This window comes from Nycticebus coucang, chromosome 19, assembly GCF_027406575.1.
Source record: "Nycticebus coucang isolate mNycCou1 chromosome 19, mNycCou1.pri, whole genome shotgun sequence".
NCBI classification, from domain to species: domain Eukaryota; kingdom Metazoa; phylum Chordata; class Mammalia; order Primates; family Lorisidae; genus Nycticebus; species Nycticebus coucang.
In genome coordinates this window covers 45,721,690-45,749,038 of record NC_069798.1, presented here as the reverse complement: position 1 = coordinate 45,749,038, position 27,349 = coordinate 45,721,690, and the positions used below count along the sequence as shown (strand labels likewise).

The following is a 27,349-nucleotide window of genomic DNA, read 5'->3' as shown; positions in this document are numbered from 1 at the left end:
AACAGAAGAGGTGCCAAAGCGCTTTTCCTTAATTTTCCCTGGCTGCTGTCTGTAGTTATTCTAAGGAAGTAAGTAAATTTTTACATAGCAGTATAACAGAAAGGTAGGCAGAGTTCCTGTCTGTCTTCTAGTGTCTTTTTTCCTGTTCTGCCAAATCATCACATCTTACCAGGCCCTTTCTTGGTGCATCTAACTCTCTACAGTTTGGATCTATATGTCTTTTTACTGTCTTTAAGTTTTGGAAAATCATTCAGAGCCTTTTTAAATGGAAAAGATTTTAGTTCAGTGTTAGAGATTGATAAATTTTAGACCTCTTAATATCCATGTAAAATTGACATCAAATCAAATTTGGCTTGGTATCTAGTTTATGAAATTGTGAGGAAAGAACCTTTAAATTATCAAATCTTTGTATATGCACATCCTAGATTATTTTGAATATAATTATATTTATATATTATATAGCATTTTCCTCATTCAGAGTAACTGTATTAGTTCTATTATGGCCTTACTCAAGCTAACCTTTACAATCTGGGAGTAACAAAGAAAAGGAAGTGATATATAAGTAAAGGGGAAGTTCTTGTTTTTTATTTTCCCACATACACTCTTTCGAGACAGAGTCTCACTTTACTGCCTTTAGTAGAGTGCCGTGATGTCACAGGACTCACAGCAACCTCCAGTTCTTGGGCTTAAGCGATTCTCTTGCCTCAGCCTCCCGAGCAGCTGGGACTACAGGTGCCCGCCACAACGCCTGGCTATTTTTTGGTTGCAGTTTGGCCGGGGCTGGGTTTGAACCCGCCACCCTCGGCATATGGGGCGGTGCCCTACTCACTGAGCCACAGGCGCTGCCCTCTCTTTCTTTTCTAGATATTTCACTATCACTGCCCCCTCACAAATGCTTTCTTAAATTATGAAATATGGAGGAGCAACTTGTGAAAGGAACTTTGTGGAGAAACAAAATTAGCCTTCTTTGTTTCTGAGGAGTTAGTGGTCATTGAAATCTTTATACATACAATATGTCCTTTTTTTCTAGTTGTTTTTAAGATTTTTCCCTATCTTTGTGTTTCAGAAATTTGACAGTGATATGCCAAAGTGTGTGTGTGTGTGTGTGTGTGTTGGGGGTGGGGATTGTGTGTGGTGTTTATTAGAAATTTACTAAGGTTGAATCTGTAAATTTATGTCCTTTATCAAATTTGGAAGGTTTTCTTTTATTTCTTCAGATTTTTTTTTACTATTTGTTCTCCCTCTTCTCCCTCACCCCCTCCTTTTTTCTATCCATTCTGGGACACCATAACTATTGTTAGTTCTTCAGGTTGTGTCTGTGGTTTTTGTTCTGACTTTTTAAAAATTAATAAACTTTTTTGAGCAGTTTTAGATTTACATACTGAGAAGAAAGTACAGAATGTTACACCATATCCCCCCTCACCTCTAGGGTTTCCCCTATTATTAACATTCTACATTAATGTGGTACATTTGTTACAATTGATGGACTAATATTATTGGTACATTATTAACTAAAGTTCACAGTTTTCATTAAAGTTCACTCATTGCATTGTATAGTTCTATGGGTTTTGACATAGCTACCATGTATCCTTTGACCTTGTCATTTTGGAATACCATGGCTCTTTGTTTTCCCATATACAATTTAGAATCAGTTTTTCATGTTTCACATTAGATCATTTTAGGGGAAAAAAAAAGGTATCTTCATTATATTGAGTCTGTGAACATGGTGCTACCCTGTTTTAGGTCTATAATATCTTTCAATAGAGTTTTATAATTTTCTCCATAACCTTAGTGTCTCTTGTTGAATTTATATCTTAACTTTTTGCTGCTATTACAAATAGTTTTTTGCAAATATGTTTCGTTATTTATTTTTATATTTTGATTTACCCCACCCATTTGCTGAAGTTTTGAGTTTTTAATAAACTCCTTATTATAGTCATGTCTGTGAAACCACTTCTTGTTCTTTGTAATCCACATTATCTTTATTTAAATTTTTTTAAATTTGTTTTGTTGTAGGTTTTTTTTTCTACCAGTGAATACGCTATTTGCTGTAGTTTTTTTTATCCCTCCCATTTTTGTTGTGCACTCTTTATCAGGATAAAGGACTTTGCTCTTAAGCTTTAACCTCGTTTTCTTGTGCTTCTTATTTTTGCACCTCACAGATACTGTTTTTTAAAAATTGGAGATTTGTGGTAATTCTGTATCAAAGTCTATGAGTGCCAGTTTTCCAACAGCATGTGCTGTCTTTGTGTCTCTGTGTCACATTTTGGTAATTCTTACAATATTTCAAACTTTCGTATTATATCTGCTGTGATGATCTACAATAAATGATCTTTGGTGTTAAAAAAAATGTTTGTTTTTAACTTAGCAAGTATATTAAAAATTTATTTAGGGACAACTTCAACCACATCACCATAAGTTGATTCTACTGCAGGAAATGCACCAACATAGGCCCGTAAAGAAGAGTTAATAGATGCCCTTGCTTTTAAATGCATAGTGATTGGATTTCTTTGTAATTCAAATGAATATATATAGTTTTTGAAGGTATAAAGATAATATTTAAGGATTCATATTCTAGTTAATTCCTACAATTCTATGTATAACTTGATACTTTATTTAAGCTGATTTCTTTTTTTGTAGTCACTTTATAAATAGAAAAGTATAAATTGACATTCATGGCTCAATCTCCAAGATTCTCAAATTAGCATAGTTACCATGCCCATAGCTAGCTCAAATTTTAGTGATGTTTGAAAATGAACACAAAAGTACTATGACCGTGTAAATTGTAGGATATTAACTATTAAGTACCTGATAAAAATGAGTAAAAAGTATTTTAAAATATGAAAACTAACAGTTTATATACAGAAAAACAAAATCTTTTACATACTGGATTGAAAGTTTACAGAACAGAAGTGTTTTTAAACTTATTTTAAACATTGCTTAGCTGGATAGTAAATCCTGTCAGTGTAGAATTTTTTGTGTGTGTGTAATTCTCAAAGTGGCATGAACTTTGATTCATAATTACAAACTTGGCTGGAAAAATGCCAGTTTGACCTTGAAGCTTTCCTTCCCACTGATATTACAGTGTCAAGTAGAATAATTTCACTGCCCTAAACATCTCAGTGTCCCACTTACTCATCCCTGCCTCCAAACCCCTGACAAGCACTGATCTTTGGCAGTATAGCACTCTTCATAGCTTTGCCTTTTCCAAATTTTGTGCAGTTGGAATTGTATAGAATGTGGCCCTTTTGACTTGCTTCCTTCATTTAACATAATGCATTTATTTAAGATTTCTTCTTTTTATGGCTTGATAGCTCATTTTCTACACTTGATCTTAGCAAAAAGGCCAAGAAGCAATTGATAGCTCATTTCTGTTTCTTGCTAAATAATGTTCACCACAATTTATTTATCCATTCACCTGGACATCTTGGTTGCTTCCAGGTGTTGGCAGTTATGAATAAACATTCAGCTGCAGGTTTTTGTGTGGATAGAAGTTTTTACATCATTTTGGTAAATAAAAAGGTGTATAGTTGCTGGATCATATGGTTTAAAGTATGGTTCATTTTGTAGTAAATTGTCCAACTATCTTATAAGTAGGCTATGCTATTTTACATTACCACCAGTAAGGAATGAATTCTTATTGCTCCAGATCCTCACCAGCATTTGGTGTCACTGTTTTGGATTTTAGCCATTCCAATAGTTGTGTCATGGTATCTCATGTTCTTTAATTTGCAATTCCCTAACGACATATAATGATGAGTATCTTTTCATAGCCTTATTGACATCTGTGTATCTTCTTTGGTGACGTGTTAGTATCTCTTGTCCATTTTTTAAATTGGGTTTTCTTATTATTGAGATTTAAATGCTGTTTATATATTTTGCATACAAATCTTTTATCAGGTGTATAGTAAATATATTCTCACGGTCTATATCTTGTCTTTTCATTCTCTTAGCAGTGTCTTTTGCAGAGTGGAAGTTTTGAATTTTAATAAAGTCCAACATCGTGATTTTCTCTTTCATGGATCCTGCTTTTGGTGTTATATCTAAAAAAGGTATCACCAAACACAAAGTTGTACTGATTTTTCTCCTATGTTATCTTCTAGGAATTTTATGGTTTTGTGTTTTGTGTTTAAGTCTGTGATCTATTTTGAGTTAAATTTGGTGAAAGGCATGTAGTCTATGTCTAGGTTTCTTTCTTTTTTTTTTTTTTTTTTATTGTTGGGGATTCATTGAGGGTACAATAAGCCAGGTTACACTGATTGCAATTGTTAGGTAAAGCCCCGCTTGCAATCATGTCTTGCCCCCATAAAGTGTGACACACACCGAGGCCCCACCCACCTCCCTACTTCCCTCTTTCTGTTCCCCCCCATAACCATAATTGTCATTAATTGTCCTCATATCAAAATTCAGTACATAGGATTCATGCTTCTCCATTCTTGTGATGCTTTACTAAGAATAATGTCTTCGATGTCCATCCAGGTTAATACGAAGGATGTAAAGTCTCCATTTTTTTTAATGGCTGAATAGTATTCCATGGTATACACATACCACAGCTTGTTAATCCATTCCTGGGTTGGTGGGCATTTAGGCTGTTTCCACATTTTGGCGATTGTAAATTGAGCTGCAATAAACAGTCTAGTACAAGTGTCCTTATGATAAAAGGATTTCTTTCCTTCTGGGTAGATGCCCAGTAATGGGATTGCAGGATCAAATGGGAGGTCTAGGTTGAGTGCTTTGAGGTTTCTCCATACTTCCTTCCAGAAAGGTTGTACTAGTTTGCAGTCCCACCAGCAGTGTAAAAGTGTTCCCTTCTCTCCACATCCACGCCAGCATCTGCAGTTTTGAGATTTTGTGATGTGGGCCATTCTCACTGGGGTTAGATGATATCTCAGGGTTGTTTTGATTTGCATTTCTCTAATATATAGAGATGATGAACATTTTTTCATGTGTTTGTTAGCCATTCGTCTGTCATCTTTAGAGAAAGTTCTATTCATGTCTCTTGCCCATTGATATATGGGATTGTTGGCTTTTTTCATGTGGATTAATTTGAGTTCTCTATAGATCCTAGTTATCAAGCTTTTGTCTGATTGAAAATATGCAAATATCCTTTCCCATTGTGTAGGTTGTCTCTTTGCTTTGGTTATTGTCTCCTTAGCTGTACAGAAGCTTTTCAGTTTAATGAAGTCCCATTTGTTTATTTTTTGTTGTTGTTGCAATTGCCGTAGCAGTCTTCTTCATGAAGTCTTTCCCCAGGCCAATATCTTCCAGTGTTTTTCCTATGCTTTCTTGGAAGATTTTTATTGTTTCATGCCTTAAATTTAAGTCCTTTATCCATCTTGAATCAATTTTTGTGAGTGGGGAAAGGTGTGGGTCCAGTTTCAGTCTTTTACATGTAGACATCCAATTCTCCCAACACCATTTATTGAATAGGGAGTCTTTCCCCCAAGGTATGTTCGTGTTTGGTTTATCAAAGATTAGGTGGTTGTAAAATGTTAGTTTCATTTCTTGGTTTTCAATTCGATTCCAAGTGTCTATGTCTCTATTTTTGTGCCAGTACCATGCTGTCTTGAGCACTATGGCTTTGTACTACAGACTAAAATCTGGTATGCTGATGCCCCCAGCTTTATTTTTGTTACAGAGAGCTGCCTTAGCTATACGGGGTTTTTCCCGGTTCCATACAAAATGCAGAATCATTTTTTCCAAATCTTGAAAGTACGACGTTGGTATTTTGATAGGAATGGCATTGAATAGGTAGATTGCTTTGGGAAGTATAGACATTTTAACAATGTTGATTATTCCCATCCATGAGCATGGTATGTTCTTCCATTTGTTAATATCCTCTGCTATTTCCTTTCTGAGGATTTCATAGTTTTCTTTATAGAGGTCCTTCACCTCCTTCGTTAGGTATACTCCTAGGTATTTCATTTTCTTTGAAACTATGGTGAAGGGAGTTGTGTCCTTAATTAGCTTGTCATCTTGACTGTTATTGGTGTACACAAAGGCTACTGACTTGTGGACATTGATTTTATATCCTGAAACATTACTGTATTTTTTGATGACTTCTAGGAGTCTTGTGATTGAGGCTTTGGGGTTCTCTAAGTATAAGATCATGTCGTCAGCAAAGAGGGAGAGTTTGACCTCCTCTGCTCCCATTTTGATTCCCTTTATTTCCTTGTCTTGCCTAATTGTATTGGCTAGAACTTCCAGCACTATGTTGAATAGTAAAGGTGACAGAGGACAACCTTGTCTGATTCCAGTTCTAAGAGGAAAAGCTTTCAGTTTTACTCCATTCAGTAAATAATTGGCTGTGGGTTTGTCATAGATAGCTTCAATCAGTTTTAGAAATGTGCCACCTATGCCTATACTCTTCAGTGTTCTAATTAGAAAAGGATGCTGGATTTTATCAAATGCTTTTTCTGCATCTATTGAGAGGATCATGTGATCTTTATTTTTGCCTCTGTTAATATGGTGGATAATGTTTATAGACTTGCTTATGTTAAACCAGCCTTGCATCCCTGGGATGAAGCCTACTTGATCGTGATGAATGACTTTTTTGATGATAAGCTGTAATCTATTGGCTAGGATTTTGTTGAGAATTTTTGCGTCTATATTCATGAGTGAGATTGGTCTGAAGTTCTCCTTTTTGTTTGGGTCTTTTCCTGGTTTTGGTATCAGGGTGATGTTTGCTTCATAGAATGTGTTGGGGAAGATTCCTTCTTCCTCAATTTTTTGGAATAATTTCTGCAGTACAGGAATAAGCTCTTCCTTGAAGGTTTGATAGAATTCTGGAGTGAAGCCATCTGGACCATGGCATTTTTTGGTTGGAAGATTTTTTATTGTTTCTTTGATCTCAGTGCTTGAAATTGGTCTGTTCAGGAGCTCTATTTCTTCCTGGCTGAGTCTAGGGAGAGGGTGTGATTCCAAATATTGATCCATTTCTTTCACGTTGTCAAATTTCTGGGCATAGAGTTTCTGGTAGTATTCAGAGATGATCTCTTGTATCTCTGTGGATCAGTTGTTATTTCCCCTTTATCATTTCTGACTGAGGTTACTAGAGATTTTACTTTTCTATTCCTCGTTAGTCTGGCCAATGGTTTATCTATTTTATTTATTTTTTCAAAAAACCAACTCCTTGTTTCATTAATTTTCTGAATGATTCTTTTGTTTTCAATTTCATTGATCTCTGATTTGATTTTGGATATTTCTTTTCTTCTACTGAGTTTAGGCTTAGATTGTTCTTCTTTTTCCAATTCCATAAGATCTCTTGTGAGATTGTTGATGTGCTCTCTTTCTGTTTTTCGAATGTAGGCATCTAAAGCGATGAATTTTCCTCTCAAAACTGCTTTTGCAGTATCCCACAGGTTTTGGTATTTTGTGTCTTCATTGTTGTTATGCTCAAGGAAGTTAATGATTTCCTGTTTTATTTCTTCCTGCACCCATCTGTTATTCAACAGAAGATTGTTTAATTTCCATGCCTTTGGGTGGGGTTGAGCATTTTTGTTAGAGTTGAGTTCCACCTTTAGTGCCTTATGGTTTGAGAAGATACAAGGTAAAATTTCAATTCTTTTGATTCTGTTGATATTTGTTTTGTGTCCCAGGATATGATCAATTTTGGAGAATGTTCCATGGGGTGATGAGAAGAATGTATATTCTTTATCTTTGGGATGGAGTGTTCTATATGTGTCTATCAAGCACAGTTGTTCTAGGGTCTCATTTAAATCTCTTATATCCTTGTTTAATTTCTGTTTAGAGGATCTGTCCAGCTCTGTAAGAGGAGTGTTAAGGTCCCCTGTTATTATGGTATTATCAGATATCATATTGCTTAGACTGAGTAAGGTCTCCTTCAAGAGTCTGGGAGCATTTAAATTGGGTGCATAGATATTTAGAATTGAAATGTCTTCTTGTTGTAGTTTTCCCTTGACCAATATAAAGTGACCATCTTTGTCTTTTTTGACTTTAGTTGCTTTAAATCCACATGTATCTGAAAATAAGATTGCAACTCCTCTTTTCTTCTGAATTCCATTTGCCTGAAAAATTGTCTTCGAACCCTTGACTCGGAGCTTTAATTTGTCTTTTGAAGCCAAGTGTGTTTCTTGCAGACAGCAAATGGATGGCTTGTGTTTTTTAATCCAGTCAACCAATCTATGTCTTTTCAGTGGGGAATTCAAGCCATTAACATTTATTGAGATAATTGATAAGTGTGGTAGTATTCTATTCGTCTTATTTGGTGAGAGTCCATTGCTTAGTTTTATCTTTTGCATCAGTGTGGAGGTTAGGTTCTGTCCTTTAATTTCTGAGTTCTTACTCTGCTGCTGATCCATTGTGGTGGTCAGTGTGCAGAACAGGTTGAAGTATTTCCTGTAGAGCTGGTCTTGTTGCGGTGAATTTCCTCAATGTTTGTATATCCGTAAATGATTTGATTTCTCCGTCAATTTTGAAGCTTGGTTTAGCAGGGTACAGAATTCTGGGCTGGAAATTGTTCTGTTTAAGTAGATTAAAGGTAGATGACCATTGTCTTCTTGCTTGGAAAGTTTCATTAGAGAAGTCTGCGGTCACTCTGATGGATTTGCCCCTGTAGGTCAACTGGCGCTTACTCCTGGCAGCTTGCAGAATCTTTTCTTTTGTCTTGACTTTGGACAGGTTCATCACAATGTGTCTTGGAGAAGCTCGGTTAGAGTTGAGGCGACCTGGGGTCCGATAGCCCTCTGAAAGCAGTGTGTCAGAATCTTTGGTGATGTTTGGGAAATTTTCTTTTATAATATTCTCTAGTATGGCTTCCATTCCTCTGGGGCATTCTTCTTCCCCTTCTGGAATTCCTATAACTCGTATGTTGGAACACTTCATAAAGTCCCATAATTCTGACAGTGAACGTTCTGCTTTCTCTCTCTTCTTTTCTGCCTCTTTTACTATCTGAGTTATCTCAAGAACTTTGTCTTCTACCTGTGAAATTCTTTCTTCTGCATGGTCTAACCTGTTGCTGATACTTTCCATTGCATCTTTAAGTTCCCTGATTGACTGTTTCATTTCCTTCAGCTCTGCTATATCCTTTTTATATTCTTCATATCGTTCATCTCTTATTTGATTCTGTTTTTGAATTTCCTTTTGGTTAATTTCCATTTTATTAGCAGTTTCCTTCATTGTTTCCATCATTTCTTTCATTGTTTTCAACATGTGTATTCTAAATTCCCTTTCTGTGATTCCTAACATTTCTTTATAGGTGGAATCCTCTGCAGTGGCTACCTCATGGTCCCTTGGCGGGGTTGTTCTGGACTGGTTCTTCATGTTGCCTGGAGTTTTCTGCGATTCTTCCTTATGAGTGATTTCTTTTATCTGTTTCATTGCCCTGATTTTCCTTTCACTTCCTCCTGCTCTTTAAGTTCTTGTGCCTGTGGACTGACTCTCCTGGTCTCAGACAGTCCTGATCTTCTCAGATTGCTAACTGTGTGTCTTGTGGTCAGCATTTTAACATTTTCAAAATAGCTGAATGAAATACATGCAGATCACCTGCTGTCCATGTTCGTCAGTAGACAGGCGTCAGCCATTAGGTATAAGTTCCTCTCAGGCAGGAACTGAGTCTCCCTTATGTTTACCGTGTCCCACACTCTTGAGCTTGGGCACCAGAAATTCCAGAGGTCCAGAAAGGAAACACCCGAAATTGAAAGGACACCAAGTGTCAAGGTTGTGTCATACGTTCCAGTAAAACCGGTCGATGGTGGAAGGAGAGGGGGGAGAGTGAAAAATTGGAGGGTGGAGGATAAGAACAAGGAAACTCTTTTTTTTTTTTTTTTTTTTAATGTAAATATCCAGTTAGGCCAGCACCACTTGTTGAAAAAACTATACTTTCTCCAGTGAATTGCCTTTGCTCCTTTGTTAGACTTTGAAGTTCAGTTCATGCTTTGTTTTTGTTTTGTTTATCAATCTTTTTTTCTCTCTTTTCTTCAAACTAGATAATTTTGAGGGGGGATTGAATAATTTCTATTTATCTGTCTTCAAAGTCACTGAATTTTTCTTCTTTCATTTCCATTCTGCTGTTAAGCCCATCTAGTGAATTTTTTATTTTGTATATTTTCCAGTTTTAGAATTCCCATTTTGGTTTTTATATAATATGTACAGCTTTGCTGAGATGTCCTGTCTTTTATTATGAACATATTTTCCCATCCATCTTTGGTCTTTGAGCGTAGATAGCTGTTTTTAAATTTCTTGTTTGCTAATCTCAGAGTCTGGGTCTTGCGGTTGGTGGCTATTGATTGTCTTTTTTCTTTCTTTCTTTTTTTTTTTTTTAATTAAATTATAGCTGTATACATTAATGCAATCATGGGGCACCATGCACTGGTTTTATATACAATTTGAAATATTTTCATCAAACTGGTTAACATAACCTTCCTGGCATTTTCTTAGTTATTGTGTTAAGACATTTATATTCTACATTTAGTAAGTTTCGCATGTACCCTTATAGATTGTTGTTTTTCTTAAAAACAAGTCATATTTTTCTGTTTCCTCATGTGTGGATTAATTTTGAATTTTACCATGGATATTACAGATATTCTGTTATATTCCTCCTAAAAGTATTGACTTACTGATTGTTGGGTACTTATTTACTTCTTATCAACTAGTTTACTTGCCTGAACTCATACTAAAATATGTCTCCCTTAGTAGTGGGCAGCAGCTCAAATCTAAGTTCAGTTTTTTTAGCCTTTGCTTAGATTCTTGTGATCTAACCCACACATGAATGTTTAAGGGGTTAGCCACAGTATTTGGGCAGAGTTTATATGGAAATTTGGACTTTTCTTCTGTGATGTTCCCCTTTCCCAGATTCTCCCTGACTTCCTGGTGGCTGTTGTTGCCATGTAACTCTTAAACCCAATTAGACTGTAAGTTTCTGAGTTGTAGCTAAAAGAACCAGACCAGCGCCATCTTAAGAGTTAAGTTTTGCTTTCCCTGCCATTTCACTCAGTACAAGCCCAGGCAGTTCCCCAAAATCATGAGACAACCGCCCACCAATTAGGGACCCCCCCCCCCACCTAACCAATCCAGAAGCGCCCCCTTTGTTTCAGGCTGTGCATGCCTACCCGCTGCGCGGGACCATAAGAACCCCCTGCTCCAGAACTTGGGGCTCTTGGCTTGGATCTGTTGCAGCAGAGTCCCCGGGAGCCCAAGTTCGAGCTTGCAATAAAAGGCCCTTTTGCTTTTGCATCAGACTTGGCTCCCTGGTGGTCTTTGTGGGGAATTTTGAGATCTGGGCACAACATAGCCATTCCATCCAGCATGGACTACTGGCCATCAAATTAGATGGCATAAACAAAATGGAAACTCCCCCTATACTGTTCCCTTCTTCCAAGTGTCACCTTTTCTCATCTGTCTACTTTTCCTCCTTCCCAAGACCTTCAGGTAACTGTAGTATACATTGTCTAGTTTTTCATTGTTAACTGTTGGAGGGTTGTTCAAATAGGGGGATAGTAGGCTATGACCAGAAGCAGAACTAATGGAATTAAGAACAAGGCATGGAAAAGGGGGAAAAAGGGAAATAAATGTACCACTGATAAATGGTGGGATCACACCTACGGTGCATCTTACAAGGGTACATGTGAAACTTACTGAATGTAGAAAATAAGTATCTTAACACAATAACTAAGAAAATGCCAGGAAGGCTATGTTAACCAGTTTGATGAAAATATTTTGAATTGTATATAAAACCAGAGTATGGTGCCCCATGATTGCATTAATGTACACAGCTATGATTTAATAAAAATGTATATATACCATTGGTATAAAAATAGGCAGAGACTAGTAAGTAAGGAGGATTAGAGGACGCTTGCCAAGATTCAGGAAGGCATAGTGTACAGAACAGCCCATCTACCAAAACAAAACATTCGTAATGCACCAAACTAATATTTATGGCCTTTTATAAATATCTGAATATTATATCTGTAAATCAGTTACAAATTATAAGTGTATTTATTGCTCCTAATTTCCTTTAGATTATACATTTCTTAAAGTATGAATGAAAGGCTGCAATTTTCTTTTTTTTGGCTAGGTTTAATTTGTTCCATTGAAAAAAAAATCATAGACATAAGCTGGAGGATTGTGCTTAGGTGCTGATAGTGAATAATCACTGAATAGTCTCCACTATATAGGTCAATATCTTAGCACAGCCCATTACTAACAGTCCCATAGTTTCTTGACCAGATGTGGAAATGTGAGCTCAGGTTGTTTTGGGAAGAATAAAGTTAGTATATGCAAAGGGCCTAGCATGAAGTCTGTCACATAGTTGGTCCCCCCTGCATGTTAGCTGTAATATTGTTGGGAAGTTTATACAGTATATTGTGTACAAAGGATAAAATGTCTGGTAAGTGAATAATGGATATCAGTCTCATGAAATTGCTACCACTGGTACTGCTTACCAATGTGTGGGTTTTGTATTGGACAACTCTAATGGGTACCCCTCACATCATAGTCTTTATGTATTTGTATAGTTACACGTTTTTTTGGTAGTAGGTGTTTGGGAAGGTATGATTTTTATTTATTTGTAAAAGGACCCTGATTTAACTAATAATGATGCTGCCAATGTACAGTCTTAGTTTGTATTAATAGATGTATAGATCATTCTCCTGAATTCTTTGTGGTCAGATAAAACATAGTATATTTTGTTATATTCTGGGTGATAAATTTTAATAAGATGTTGACAAACTAGAGTGTCTTTAGAGGACAGCCATCAGAATTACTGTCAAATAAAGAACTATTGAAAGAATGCTTTTTATTTACCTGGGAAAAGAGATGTAATGTAATGTCCATTGGGGGAATTTTACAGGTTAGCCGACTCCAGATGCTGGAGGGACTACACATGTAAAAGCATACTATTTTGTCCATTTTTTTCTAACGATACACGATAATAGTAAAATATAATAGTTAATGTTATTTGAAATTTGTAATTTGAGTCATCCTAGAGAAACGATGGCATATATAATTCAAATTTAAAGCAACATATGTTCTAGAAACTATCTCTCTGCCTTGAGATGCATTTGTATAGAACTAGGATTGATGGAAGATGTGGCAAGCTGAGTCAGCTCAGTATGAAGAAAAATTATTCGTTTATATTGCTCATGCGTGGGCACACTGCTTCATGCAGTAGATATGTCTTCTTACTAAGTTTCCTAGCAGAGTTAGAGAGAACCTCTTGTCAGGAATTTTCTAGAGGGAGTTCTCATAGACTCCCTCTAGAGCAGTGAGGGAGTAGTTGACCTCATACACACTTAAAGAATGTTCTAGTTTGGAGAGTCTTTGATTCTAATATTAGGCTCTATACTCTGAGAAGAAAGAAACATTTCATTCTCAACAAGTGTTTTACCATTGGAGAACAAGAACATTGTCTAATTGGAATGGGTTATATGATAGATAACATGCAGTGCAGTTCATGGCACCCACATGTAGCTATTAATCAAACCAGTAACTCTTAAGACTCTGCTTCCATGGGTGTGACATATTCTGTCCACTATTGCATGACAAAGATTTTCAGTTATCTAATTGTACTTTACAATCAGGTTTTAAAATAAAATTATTTAAAGCATGCTAGAGACACTGACTAATCCACAATTGCTTATAAATCTCTCCTCTTTGTAACAGGTGTATTTATTGTGGCTGCTAAGCGAACGCCCTTTGGAGCTTATGGAGGTCTTCTGAAAGATTTCACTGCTACCGACCTGGCTGAATTTGCTGCCAAAGCTGCCTTGTCTGCTGGCAGAGTCTCACCTGAAACTGTTGACAGCATTATTGTAGGCAATGTCGCACAGGTTGGTAGAACAGAGGGAAATATTCACTCCTGTTGCTTTCTTTCATCCATTTCTAAAAATAATACCTTTAGCATATCATAATGGCAGGCAAGTTCATGTTACAGGTTTTTGAAACTTGTAATTTCAGTACTGGTCAGACTCCAGGGATACTGGCATGCTTAATTCAAAGCAGCGTATCCTGGAAACTATGTATCTGTCTGGCTTGAGATGCATTTCCATGTTTCTTTTTTTTTTTTTTTTTTTATTTTATTCATTTCCATGTTTCTTAAATTGCAAGTTGACTTATTAGAAGTTGATTAGTTTGCCTTATGTGTCACCTAAGGAGGGTAGCAAACCCAAGATATAGGACTCACCTCCCATAATTTCTTACACATTGTCGGAGCTTGGTCAGTGTTAAAATAGGCAACTGACTTATCCTCTATCTTACTATGTGTGGTATGGGCATCTATTAGAGGTTATTTTAGGTGTGAAAGTACCCAGGGGACCAAAAGGAGGTTGTAATCTTTTTATATGTATATCTGTACACGCACACATCTGTATTTTAAAAGATGTCACTGATGTGATCATTGCTCAAGGAAGGAGAGTAACCACAGACACAGAAAATCATTAGACCTTCAATAAGAAGATTGGTCTTTCCCTCTTCCTGTTCTCTATCTTCACATCCAGAAAAAAACAATCACATTTTTTCTTTTGCAATTACGTCTATTAAATCTAAAATATTTTCATGAAGAATTGTAGATATTGTGTTGTGCCCAAGTCACGGGGTACCCCTCATAAATCACCCCAAAACCAAGTCCAATACAAAAGCAAGAGGTGGTTTATTTACAAACCCGGGCCTGGGCTTCTCTGTTCCTGTCGCAACAGGAGAGCAGAGAAGCCCCGACCACAGAGGGAAGAGCAGTTTTAAGGATCCAGAAAGGAAAAGGGGAGGGGGCATAGGGGCTTAGGGACCTAAACAATGTTTGAGTTGGGCTGATTGCTTAGGGGAAAGATTTACTACTACTGGGGCCGAGGGTGGGTGCCGTTATCGATTGGGGCGGACATACTGGAGCCAGGGGTGGGAGAGGAAGCAGGTTGCCTATCACCTTTGGTATGCAGTTGCAAATTGAAGGCTGTGAGGCAAAGTGGGGTCAGTGAAGGCTGTGAGACAAAATGGAGTTAGTTTTAACAAAATGGAGTTAACTTGGTCTTTTCATTCCCCCCTTTTCTAGTGCATAGAAGATCTAATCATGGGTCTTCAGCAGGTTCTACGGGCCCTAGCTCTATGCTATCGCCAGTGAATCCAGGGCTGAGGGGAGTATACTGTGCCCGTAAAAGCATTATTTGAACTGCTTTGATCCTGGATCGGATGAGGGCTAATAACTTGTTAATTATGCAGGACCGAAAGTTAACAGTAGTAATAGGATTACAAGTGGGGCTGCTATAGTCGAAATTAAGGTTGTGAGCCAGGGGAATTTACTGAACACAGATTTATACCAGCTCTGGGACTGTTCCCGTTCGAGTTTCCTCGGGCTTTAGCCATGCGTTGACCAGCCAGCTCCCAGTATGTGGCTGGAGCAGGGCATGTTGGATGTCAGGATGATGGTGTAAAGTTCTTTTTACCTTGGTTTCAGGGGGACCAGGTTCTGATTCTAGTCTTAGACTTGGTCTCTTGATCTTCGAGAGAGACAAGAGGTACAGACACAAAAGACTGAAAGTCCTCAAAGGGCGTTGCTCTATACGACTGGATTCCTGGGGGTACTGCTGGTCCTTGGCACGCGTTGAACTGGCTGCCGGTGACACACTGTAGACTGACAGTTTTGGCCAGGACTGCCACATGGGAGATGTAGAAGTACTGGCCCAGCAACTTTATCAAATACTCCTGTCAGTACAGTGGCTTCTAGAATCTGGGAGACTGCTACTCGTCCATCTGGCATCTTTATTTATCCTCTGTTTCCTGGCTCCTCTCTGCTGCTAACTATTTCTTTTCCTCCCGGGAGTAGATAGGGGTGAGCTCTGGAACCCATGGGATGAGGGGAGCTACTCATGACACCTGGTAAGGCTGTGATGCAGCCCTTTTTGCCTCAGTACTAACCCTAGTATTCTCTGTAGCGATGGTGGAAGCATTTCTTTGATGTCCACAACAGTGCATAACTGCCACTTTCTGGGGTTTCTATACTGCCTCTAACAACTGAAGTTATCTCCGGCTGATATTTAATGTCTTCTTTTTTTTTTCCCCCCCAGAATTTAATAGTCCCTTCTCCTTGTACAAGTCCTGTGTACTTGGAGAGTCATAAAAGCATTTAAATTTTTCCCTTGACTTAATTCTAGGGTTCCAGTCAAGGCAATTAACTCAGCCTTTTGAGTCAATGTCCCTTGAGGGAGGGGCTTAGATTCCACAGTCTCTGTTAAGGTGACTTCTGCATACCCAGCCTGCCGCTCACCTTGCGCTGCCATGTAACTGCTTCTATTTACATACAAGTTCTAGTCTGCATCTGTCCAGGGCTGGTCACACAAGTCAGGTCTGTTAGTGTACACACTATAATTTCTGTACAGTCATGCTTAGTCTCTCTTCCACTGAGTGGAAGGTGCGCGGCTTGGTTCAGAGTGTTGCATTAGAGAGCCAAAAAGGTCCTTTAATGCCCATTAAATTGACCACAGAGTGCAGTACTTTCTTTTTTTTTTTTTTTTTTGTAGAGACAGAGTCTCACTTTATCGCCCTCGATAGAGTACCGTGGCCTCACACAGCTCACAGCAACCTCCAACTCCTGGGCTGAAGCGATTCTCTTGCCTCAGCCTCCCGAGTAGCTGGGACTACAGGCGCCCGCCACAACGCCCAGCTATTTTTTTGGTTTGCAGTTCAGGCGGGGCCGGGTTTGAACCCGCCACCCTCGGTATATGGGGCTGGCGCCCTACCGACTGAGCCACAGGCGCCGCCCGAGTGCAGTACTTTCACTCTGAGACCCTGCCCTAGAGTCAGCTTATTGGCTTCTTGCACAAGGAAGAAGTAGCAGCTAGAGCCCGTAAACAGGGTGGCTATCCTCTTGCCACTTCATCTAACTGCTTAGAGAGTTAGGTTACAGGCCTTCGCCAGGACTCAACTAGCTGGATTAACACACACCCCAGCCATTTTATTTTTCTCTGAGACATATAGAGTAAAGGGCTTGGTCAAGTCTGGTAGTTTTAATGCAGGTGTAGCTATCAGCCTCATCTTTAGCTGGGAGAAGGCATATTCTTCTTTTCCTTCCCACTCTAAGGGCTCTCCCTCCTCTCTTTTAGTTGCCTCATAGAAGGGCTTAGCTAAGACAGCAAGGTTGGGGATTTAAAGACGACAGAAGCCGACTGGGCCTAAGAATTCCTGAACCTGCTTTCAGCTTTTGGAGGTGGGGAGGTGATTAATGACCTGCCTCTGTTCCATGCCCAGATTGTTTCCCCTTGCTGAATAGTAAATCTTAGATAATGTACTTATTGCTGGCAGACCTGGGCCTTCCGCTTAGACATTTTATAGCCACATACCTCTAGATGTCATAAAAGACAGTCCATGCCTCAGGTGCAGCTCTCCTGGGTAGGGTGTCCTGAAAGGAGGTCATTGACATATTGGAACAGCACACATTCTGATTCCTTAGTCAGGAATTTCTGGAGGTCATGAGTCAGCGCTTCTTCAAAAATCGTGGGTGTTTTGAACCCCTGTGGCAACCTGGTCCATGTGTACTGTTTCTATGTCTGGTCTCTCTCACTGGAAGGCAAACAGCTTCTGGCTTCTTAGAGCCAGCCTTACACTGAAAATGGCCTCTTTTAAGTTCAGACAAGTGGGACACTTGGCTTCTGCTGGCAGCAGATTCAGCAGAGTAGAATGCAGTGTTTACAGTTATATCATTTACTAAGAAATTTTAGATAACATTTAATACTGCAATACTGGAAAATACAAGTTTTCCAGTGTAGCCAGCAGGTAACTTTTGTTGAGTCTTAAAGTTTCAAAGTAAATATAATTATTATATATAATTCTATATTCTTTGGCCAGTCTCTTAGTCCCATTTAATAGATCAATTTAGTAAAATTGTTACATCTTATTTTGCGAGTTGACAGTACAGACAAAGCTGGGATTTAATACATTTAGGCCACAGCCTCTTTTTCCTCCTTTTAAACTATTTTTCTCTCTCCTATTTTTCTCTTTACTAAAGGCAAATTATAGTAGAACTAACTTAGTTGCTAAAATAAACTGTACCTTTAATATACAAGGTCCGATTATTTGCATAAAGTGCAGTAAAAATAATTATTAGCCATCTAGGCTCTTCTTTCTTTTAAATTTGTCTTTTCTGGAACCTTTTATAAGGAATCTCAGGCTAGACTCTTTGAAAGCCTTTCAGAGCCCAGGTTTCATCTGTGCCGTTAGATACCTGTATGCATTGGGTAAATTTTTCTTCTCTTGAGGTCCCCAAGCACATTTCGATTCCCGAACCTGTCAGCAAGCGACCTTCATTACTTACCACAGATAAGGAAATGTTACTGATGGGTATCTGGCCAGTTTTCCAAAGGGTTTGTTTTTTTTTTTTTTTTTTGCCTTATAAAGTCAACCTGAATTCCTTAATGCAGTCTGGACACCTCTGGAAATGCCGTTCCAGCCAAAGCCTTGGTAAAATAACTAGTGCCACATGTCTTATAAAACAAAACAGATTCTTATTGAACTTATGCAAACAACTGTATTGTCAGAAATTAAGAATACTTACAAATGGCTTTCACATTCCAGAAAAATCAAGGAGAGAGAAAAAAACATGTTTCAAACTTTGCTCATAAGTATACACATTGCTCGAAAAGCTACAAATAGCTCAAAAGACTGAAAATTATTTCTTGACTTCTGGAAAACAAAACGCAAAAAGAATCAACAATATTTCAAACAAAAAGCCATTACAAACTAGCCCAGTTCCATGTAACTGATTTCTGTTCTTTGTGAAGTTAAGTTAGCAATACTTACAGACATGTTATCTTTCTAATGAAAGTTCTAAAAATCTGCTTTTAGGCCGAAGGTATTCAATTTTTAAAGACATCAGTAATTTGAATTTGAAAGAATTTGTCAGCCTCTCTTAATATTTCTTTTTAGGATAAACTTTGGACTCAGCCAGTTACATAAAAAAATACCTTTTTTTAGATGAATTAAAATTATTACCGACAATATATGTTAGGACAGATCAATGTCTTATAATATTGGAACATATATAACCATAGTCCACACAAAATTGATCACAATTTCATATTTGACAATGTTTCTTATATAGTTTAACAAATTAAACAAGTTTAATTTGTTTTCTCATGACTTTCAGTGGTCTTAATATTTCAAGAAGACCAAATTTAAAGTTGTGTGTTTTTTTTGTTGTTGTTGTTGTTGGCCTGGGCTAAGTTTGAACCCGCCAGTCCCAGTGCATGTGGCCAGCATTGCAACTACTGCCCTACTGGTGCCAGGCCCTAGATTTAGAGTTTTTATTTTGGAAGGTTTGTTAAATATCAAAGGCCTAAAACATTTGTTTAAAGAAAATTACAAGCCAAAAGATTTTATAGTCAACTGGATGACATGTAAATTCTTTCACAAATTCTCTTTTATGAACTTCATTTAACCTGCACAGACCATCTACAAACGTTCTAAACTTTCTTTAACTTTTGCCTTGCCTTTCACTTTGTTATACAACCATTCTGTTTCAGGACAGAATTTATCACACAAGATTCTTTCTTTACACAATGCCATTCTCCTTTCTGTATAATTTCTCTTACTCTCAAAAACTCACTTTCTACAAAACAGGATCCCAGTTTACCATGAAGTCACTTATTCACTCAGCCAAACTGATAATTAGAAGGTTTAAAAGGCAAGAATTTTATCCTTTGACAAAGATTCAGTTTGTAAAAATATTTTTCTACTTATACAAATTACTAATGGCAAAGGGCCAATAATAAAGGACCTTTATTATTGAGCTTTACCCAGGCATCAAGATTCCAGCAGCAGCGTTGTAACACTCAGGAGGTGGGCCCGCTGCACGAAGGATGGGGGCCCCCCAGCCACTTTCCTCGCCAAGCAGGTGGAAATGTGCCCGGAGGCGGCCAGTCACTGGCCGGGAGGCAGTCCCCCGCTGCGGCTTTCATGGGAGTCCCTGACTCGCACACGTGTTAGACTTCTTGGTCGTGTTTCAAGATGGGTTGGGTGGGTAGCCAAAGTCGCCACCCACTCTGTGCGCCCGCTTGGCTTTTTTCTCGCATGGCCCCTGGAGAGAAAAAAATCCTCTAGGACCAAAAGCGCAACCCGCCTCCGCCCTCACTGCATCACCGCCCCATCGTTGCCAGGAGGGAGGGTTAATGCAAAGGGGGTGGGGGAGCAGTCACGTCGTGGGAGGGGCGGCCTGCCCTCCCGGGAGAGCACCGGTGCAACCCCGGGGTGGGGGGGTCAACGAGTGGTGATAGGAGGAAGGCAAAGTAGATCTTGATCTGCACTATCCTGCAAAATGGAGTAAAACTGCGCAGAAGGTTTGTGGGGTTAGGGGAGTTAGGAGATTCTTGCGCACTGCGAGAACCAAACTGCTCCAGAAGTGCTTTCAGCCAGGGAGGGGGAGATGAAAAGTGCCAGTGGGTGGCCATCCGGTGTATAACACAGGCCATTCATTTCTGCAAAGAGTCACAAGTTTATTTCTAGACACACTGAAACTGTACTCTTGGGCTTTGTCCTTGAAATCCTGGAAATGAGCCAAATTAAGGAAAGGGGCGGCGTCTGCGTCTGTCCTATGTTGCCCTCTAAATATAACAAGACCCACACAAAAAAAAATAGCACACAAGATACTTTCAGAAAGCAAGAGCCTGCCCTTACGGGTTTCCAGGCAAAACTGAAAATGAAACAACAGTGTAACTTCACCCGGCGGTCGCAACCTGCCTTGTCTCTCAACCAGAGGAATCGCCTGGTCTTCTTGACCAGGGACTGGGGTTTCCACATCCCAGTCTCCCATCCACGGGGCACTTCCTCTCCTACTCTGTCGGGGGTTCTGCGCCCCGACCGTAGACTTAACAAACGAAACCAACACAGAATAGGACAAGACAAATAGACAGTGCCGGCACACACACACTCACCTCCGGAATAGGTTCTCAGTGATTTTGGGGGGCAAATCCTGGACGAGCCCCCAGATGTTGTGCCCAGGTTGTGGGGTACCCCTCATAAATCACCCGAAGACCAAGTCCAGTGCACAAGCAAGAGGTGGTTTATTTACAAACCCGGGCCTGGGCTTCTGTGTTCCTGTCGCTGCAGGAGAGCAAAGAAGCCCCGACCACAGAGGGAAGAGCAGTTTTAAGGATCCAGAAAGGAAAAGGGAGGGGGTATAGGGACTTAGGGACCTAAACAATGTTTGAGTTGGGCTGATTGCTTAGGGGAAAGATTTACTACTACTGGGGCCGAGGGTGGGTGCCGTTATCACCCAGGGTAGACATACTGGGGGGGGGAGGGAGGAAGCAGGTTGCCTATCACCTTTGGTATGCAGCTGCAAATTGAAGGCTGTGGGGCATAGTGGGGTCAGTGAAGGCTGTGAGACAAAATGGAGTTAGTTTTAACAAAATGGAGTTAACTTTGTCCTTTCAATTGATGCTTTTTTTTTCCTTCATTTTTTTTGGAGGAGGAGGGGATCTTTACCTTTGACCCAAGAAAACATTAGAATAGATCAAATAGAAGTAGTATACTTTGGGGTTTTGTTTCCCTATAATTTATTTTATAAGATTTTTCCTCTCTAAAATCCTTCTGTTTTTCCCCAGTATGGATTCTCTCAAAGTTTGCCAAAAAAATCACCATAAATAGTTCAGCTTCACTGTGTTCGTGCCTCTGTTCCTAAAAGCAGTCTTTCTCGAATTAAGTTTTCTGTCAGACCAAGATACAATTTTCTGGGAAGGGTTTTAAGTGCTTAATGGATAAGTATTTGGGGTTACTCCTTTATGGTTAGAAAACAGAATTGGCTTCAAATAACATTTGACAAATACCACAAAGCTATTCTTGTAATCGATTAAATATTATTAAATGTGCCTTAAAATAAATGAATTTTACTTTTTTCTTAGGAAACAATTCCTAGGATAAATCCCACTTGTCATGGTGTACAATTCTTTTTATACTTTGTTGGATTCGGTTTACTAGTATTTTGTTAAGGGTTTTTATACCCGTATTTGTAAGAGGTATTGGTCTGTAATTTTCTTATGAAGCCTTGTCTAATTTTGGTATCAGGATAACTGGCTCCATAAAATGAATGAGGGAGTAATCTCTCCTATTTCTAGGAAGAGTTTTGGAATAATTTGTATCAATTCTTTAAAAATTTGGTACAATTTGAGTGAAGCGGAGGCGGAGCAAGATGGCAGCCGAGTAACAGCTTCCTTGCATCTGGGCACCGTGAGTCTGGGGAGATAGGACTCCAGGCATCTCTGGCTGGTGGGAACTGCCTATCATCACTCCTATGAGGATACAGGGAGTCAGCGAGAGACTTCTGGACCCCAAGAGGAGGACAAAAACAGTGGAAAACCGGCAAGTGGTCGCATGTGTTCAATCCATCTAAACCCGCCCACAACTGTAAGTTCAGTAGCAGCAAGACTGCAAACCAGAAAGGCCTTACCTGTGAACTGTTTTGATGTCCTTGGGCTTGGCACTGAGTTGAACTGCCCTGGGGAAGGCCTGAGCGGGAGTGCGGAGAACTTTGGCCATTGTCTAGGGCCCCAGTCTGAGCCGCTGAGCCAGACGGAGCTAATAGTATTTGGTGGTGGGTCACACGGAACCATTGTCAGTGATCTGCACCGGCAAGCTCCGCCCTCAGGGTCGCAGAGCTAGAATCTGGGTGGGAGCTTGTAACCCAGCAACCAAGTAGCCTAAGGGTGGGGTCTGAGCCGCCTTGCAGCCCTAACCATCAGGGGCAGAGTGAGACCGGTTTTGGCACACTGGGTAAGCGGATAGCCACTTCAGCAGTGATTCCAGCGAGAAAGCTGGGAAAGCTTCTGCTCAGCAAGTTTACAAGTTCAAAGTGCCTTTTAAGTGGGCTGAAGAGAAATTTAGGGTGTCTACCTGCTGGGGTTTGAGAAATCAGCAGCCTGCAGTCGTATCAGAACTGTGACTAACATCTCATACCCCAGAAGACCACGTGTTGCCCGGACAATATTCAATAACCTATACAAATTGCTTTGTTTTTGGTTGTGTATTTTTTTCTTTTTTTTTGTTTGGTTGTTTTTTTTTGTTTGTTTTTGTTTTTTTGTTTATTTTGACGTTGTTGATGTTCTTTTGTTTTTTTTTATTTCAATCTTTTCCATACAGATCCCTTTTTCTTTCTCAACTTTCTAGTTTAATTATAATTTCCCATTGCTGCCTTTTTTAATAACTACAACTTCATTTTTGCTAGTGTTTCTATCGCTATCATTTGGTTTTTCACCCAATTGTATCCCCATAAAGTTTTCTGTTTGCTTGTTTTGGTTTGATTTATAGCATTTTTGTCTTTCCTCTCTACTTGGTGGAGGTGGGGTACTATGTCTGATCAGGTTAGCAAAGAGCTGCTGACCTCAAGGGAACCACCCAACTGGGCACTCCCAGAAGATGGGGTTTTTTAAGATTGTGTCAAAGTACCCTACTGTACACCTATATTGCCCTGTCTCCCTCTTTCTGTACCTCTCTTCTTTTTGTCAATATTCCTTATCCCCACCCCCTCTCCTTTCTCTGTCTTTCTTTTTTTTTCTTATCACTCGGTCCTCCTTTCTTTCATCCCTTTTTTTCTCCTCAACCTTCTCACCATTCTGGTCCTGTAACCCTTAGTCCACAGGCACAAGAACTTAAAGAGCAAGAGGAAGTGAAAGGAAAATTAGGGCAAGGAAACAGATAAAAGAAATCACTCATGAGGAAGAATCAGCAGAAAACTCCAGGCAACATGAAGAACCAGTCCAGAACAGCCCTGCCAAGGGACCATGAGGTAGCTACTGCACAGGATTCCACCTATACAGAAATGTTAGGAATGACAGAAAGGGAATTTAGAATACACATGTTGAAAACAATGAAAGAAATGATGGAAACAATGAAGGAAACTGCTAATAAAATGGAAATTAACCAAAAGGAAATTCAAAAACAGAATCAAATCAGAGATGAACGATATGAAGAATATAAAAAGGATATAGCAGAGCTGAAAGAAATGAAACAGTCAATCAGGGAACTTAAAGATGCAATGGAAAGTATCAGCAACAGGTTAGACCATGCAGAAGAAAGAATTTCAGAGGTAGAAGACAAAGTTTTTGAGATAACTCAGATAGTAAAAGAGGCAGAAAAGAAGAGAGAGAAAGCAGAATGTTCACTGTCAGAATTATGGGACTTTATGAAGCGTTCCAACATACGAGTTATAGGAATTCCAGAAGGGGAAGAAGAATGCCCCAGAGGAATGGAAGCCATACTAGAGAATATTATAAAAGAAAATTTCCCAAACATCACCAAAGATTCTGACACACTGCTTTCAGAGGGCTATCGGACCCCAGGTCGCCTCAACTCTAACCGAGCTTCTCCAAGACACATTGTGATGAACCTGTCCAAAGTCAAGACAAAAGAAAAGATTCTGCAAGCTGCCAGGAGTAAGCGCCAGTTGACCTACAGGGGCAAATCCATCAGAGTGACCGTAGACTTCTCTAAAGAAACTTTCCAAGCAAGAAGACAATGGTCATCTACCTTTAATCTGCTTAAACAGAACAATTTCCAGCCCAGAATTCTGTATCCTGCTAAGCTAAGCTTCAAAATTGATGGAGAAATCAAATCATTTACGGATATACAAACATTGAGGAAATTCGCCACAACAAGACCAGCTCTACAGGAAATACCTCAACCTGTTCTGCACACTGACCACCACAATGGATCAGCAGCAAAGTAAGAACTCAGAAATCAAAGGACAGAACCTAACCTCCACACTGATGCAAAAGATAAAACTAAGCAATGGACTCTCACCAAATAAGATGAATAGAATACTACCACACTTATCAGTTATCTCAATAAATGTTAATGGCTTGTATTCCCCACTGAAGAGACATAGATTGGCTGACTGGATTAAAAAACACAAGCCATCCATTTGCTGTCTGCAAGAAACACACCTGGCTTCAAAAGACAAATTAAAGCTCCGAGTCAAGGGTTGGAAGACAATTTTTCAGGCAAATGAATTCAGAAGAAAAGAGGAGTTGCAATCTTATTTTCAGATACATGTGGATTTAAAGCAACTAAAGTCAAAAAAGACAAAGATGGTCACTTTATATTGGTCAAGGGAAAAATACAACAAGAAGACATTTCAATTCTAAATATTTATGCACCCAATTTAAATGCTCCCAGATTCTTGAAGCAGACCTTACTCAGTCTGAGCAATATGATATCTGATAATACCATCATAACAGGGGACTTTAACACACCTCTTACAGAGCTGGACAGATCCTCTAAACAGAAATTAAACAAAGATATAAGAGATTTAAATGAGACCTTAGACCAACTATGCTTGATAGACGCATATAGAACACTCCATCCCAAAGACAAAGAATATACATTCTTCTCATCACCCCATGGAACAGTCTCCAAAATTGATCATATCCTGGGACACAAAACAAATATCAACAGAATCAAAAGAATTGAAATTTTACCTTGTATCTTCTCAGACCATAAGGCACTAAAGGTGGAACTCAACTCTAACAAAAATGCTCGACCCCACCCAAAGGCATGGAAATTAAACAATCTTCTGTTGAATAACAGATGGGTGCAGGAAGAAATAAAACAGGAAATCATTAACTTCCTTGAGCATAACAACAATGAAGACACAAGCTACCAAAACCTGTGGGATACTGCAAAAGCAGTTTTGAGAGTAAAATTCATCGCTTTAGATGCCCACATTCGAAAAACAGAAAGAGAGCACATCAACAATCTCACAAGAGATCTTATGGAATTGGAAAAAGAAGAACAATCTAACCCAAAACTCAGTAGAAGAAAAGAAATATCCAAAATCAAATCAGAGATCAATGAAATTGAAAACAAAAGAATCATTCAGAAAATTAATGAAACAAGGAGTTGGTTTTTTGAAAAAATAAATAAAATAGATAAACCATTGGCCAGACTAACTAGAAATAGAAAAGTAAAATCTCTAGTAACCTCAATCAGAAACGATAAAGGGGAAATAACAACTGATCCCACAGAGATACAAGAGATCATCTCTGAATACTACCAGAAACTCTATGCCCAGAAATTTGACAATGTGAAGGAAATGGATCAATATTTGGAATCACACCCTCTCCCTAGACTTAGCCAGGAAGAAATAGACCTCCTGAACAGACCAATTTCAAGCACTGAGATCAAAGAAACAATAAAAAAGCTTCCAACTAAAAATGCCCTGGTCCAGATGGCTTCACTCCAGAATTCTATCAAACCTTCAAGGAAGAGCTTATTCCTGTACTGCAGAAATTATTCCAAAAAACTGAGGAAGAAGGAATCTTCCCCAACACATTCTATGAAGCAAACATCACCCTGATACCAAAACCAGGAAAAGACCCAAACAAAAAGGAGAACTTCAGACCAATCTCACTCATGAATATAGACGGAAAAATTCTCAACAAAATCCTAGCCAATAGATTACAGCTTATCATCAAAAAAGTCACTCATCATGATCAAGTAGGCTTCATCTCAGGGATGCAAGGCTGGTTTAACATACGCAAGTCCATAAACATATCCACTATATTAACAGAGGCAAAAATAAAGATCACACGATCCTCTCAATAGATGCAGAAAAAGCATTTGATAAAATCCAGCATCCTTTTCTAATTAGAACACTGAAGAGTATAGGCATAGGTGGCACATTTCTATAACTGATTGAAGCTATCTATGACAAACCCACAGCCAATATTTTACTGAATGGAGTAAAACTGAAAGCTTTTCCTCTTAGAACTGGAACCAGACAAGGTTGTCCTCTGTCACCTTTACTATTCAACGTAGTGCTGGAAGTTCTAGCCAATACAATTAGGCAAGACAAGGAAATAAAGGGAATCCAAATGGGAGCAGAGGAGGTCAAACTCTCCCTCTTTGCTGACGACATGATCTTATACTTAGAGAACCCCAAAGACTCAACCACAAGACTCCTAGAAGTCATCAAAAAATACAGTAATGTTTCAGGATATAAAATCAATGTCCACAAGTCAGTAGCCTTTGTATACACCAATAACAGTCAAGATGAGAAGCTAATTAAGGACACAACTCCCTTCACCATAGTTTCAAAGAAAATGAAATACCTAGGAGTATACCTAACGAAGGAGGTGAAGGACCTCTATAAAGAAAACTATGAACTCCTCAGAAAGGAAATAGCAGAGGATATTAACAAATGGAAGAACATACCATGCTCATGGATGGGAAGAATCAACATTGTTAAAATGTCTATACTTCCCAAAGCAATCTACCTATTCAATGGCATTCCTGTCAAAGTACCTACATCGTACTTTCAAGATTTGGAAAAAATGATTCTGCGTTTTGTATGGAACCGGAAAAAACCCCGTATAGCTAAGGCAGTTCTCTGTAACAAAAATAAAGCTGGGGGCATCAGCAT

At 39.0% G+C, this 27,349-nt stretch overlaps 1 protein-coding gene across 1 annotated transcript in view; it reads left to right on the top strand.

The window, feature by feature from the left end:
* Positions 1–27,349, top strand: part of ACAA2 (acetyl-CoA acyltransferase 2) — a 70,112-nt gene that overhangs the window by 2,326 nt on the left and 40,437 nt on the right. The window contains exon 2 of the mRNA XM_053571968.1: positions 13,621–13,787. Coding sequence (XP_053427943.1) covers positions 13,621–13,787 — 167 coding nt within the window. The remainder of the gene's footprint in view (positions 1–13,620; positions 13,788–27,349) is intronic.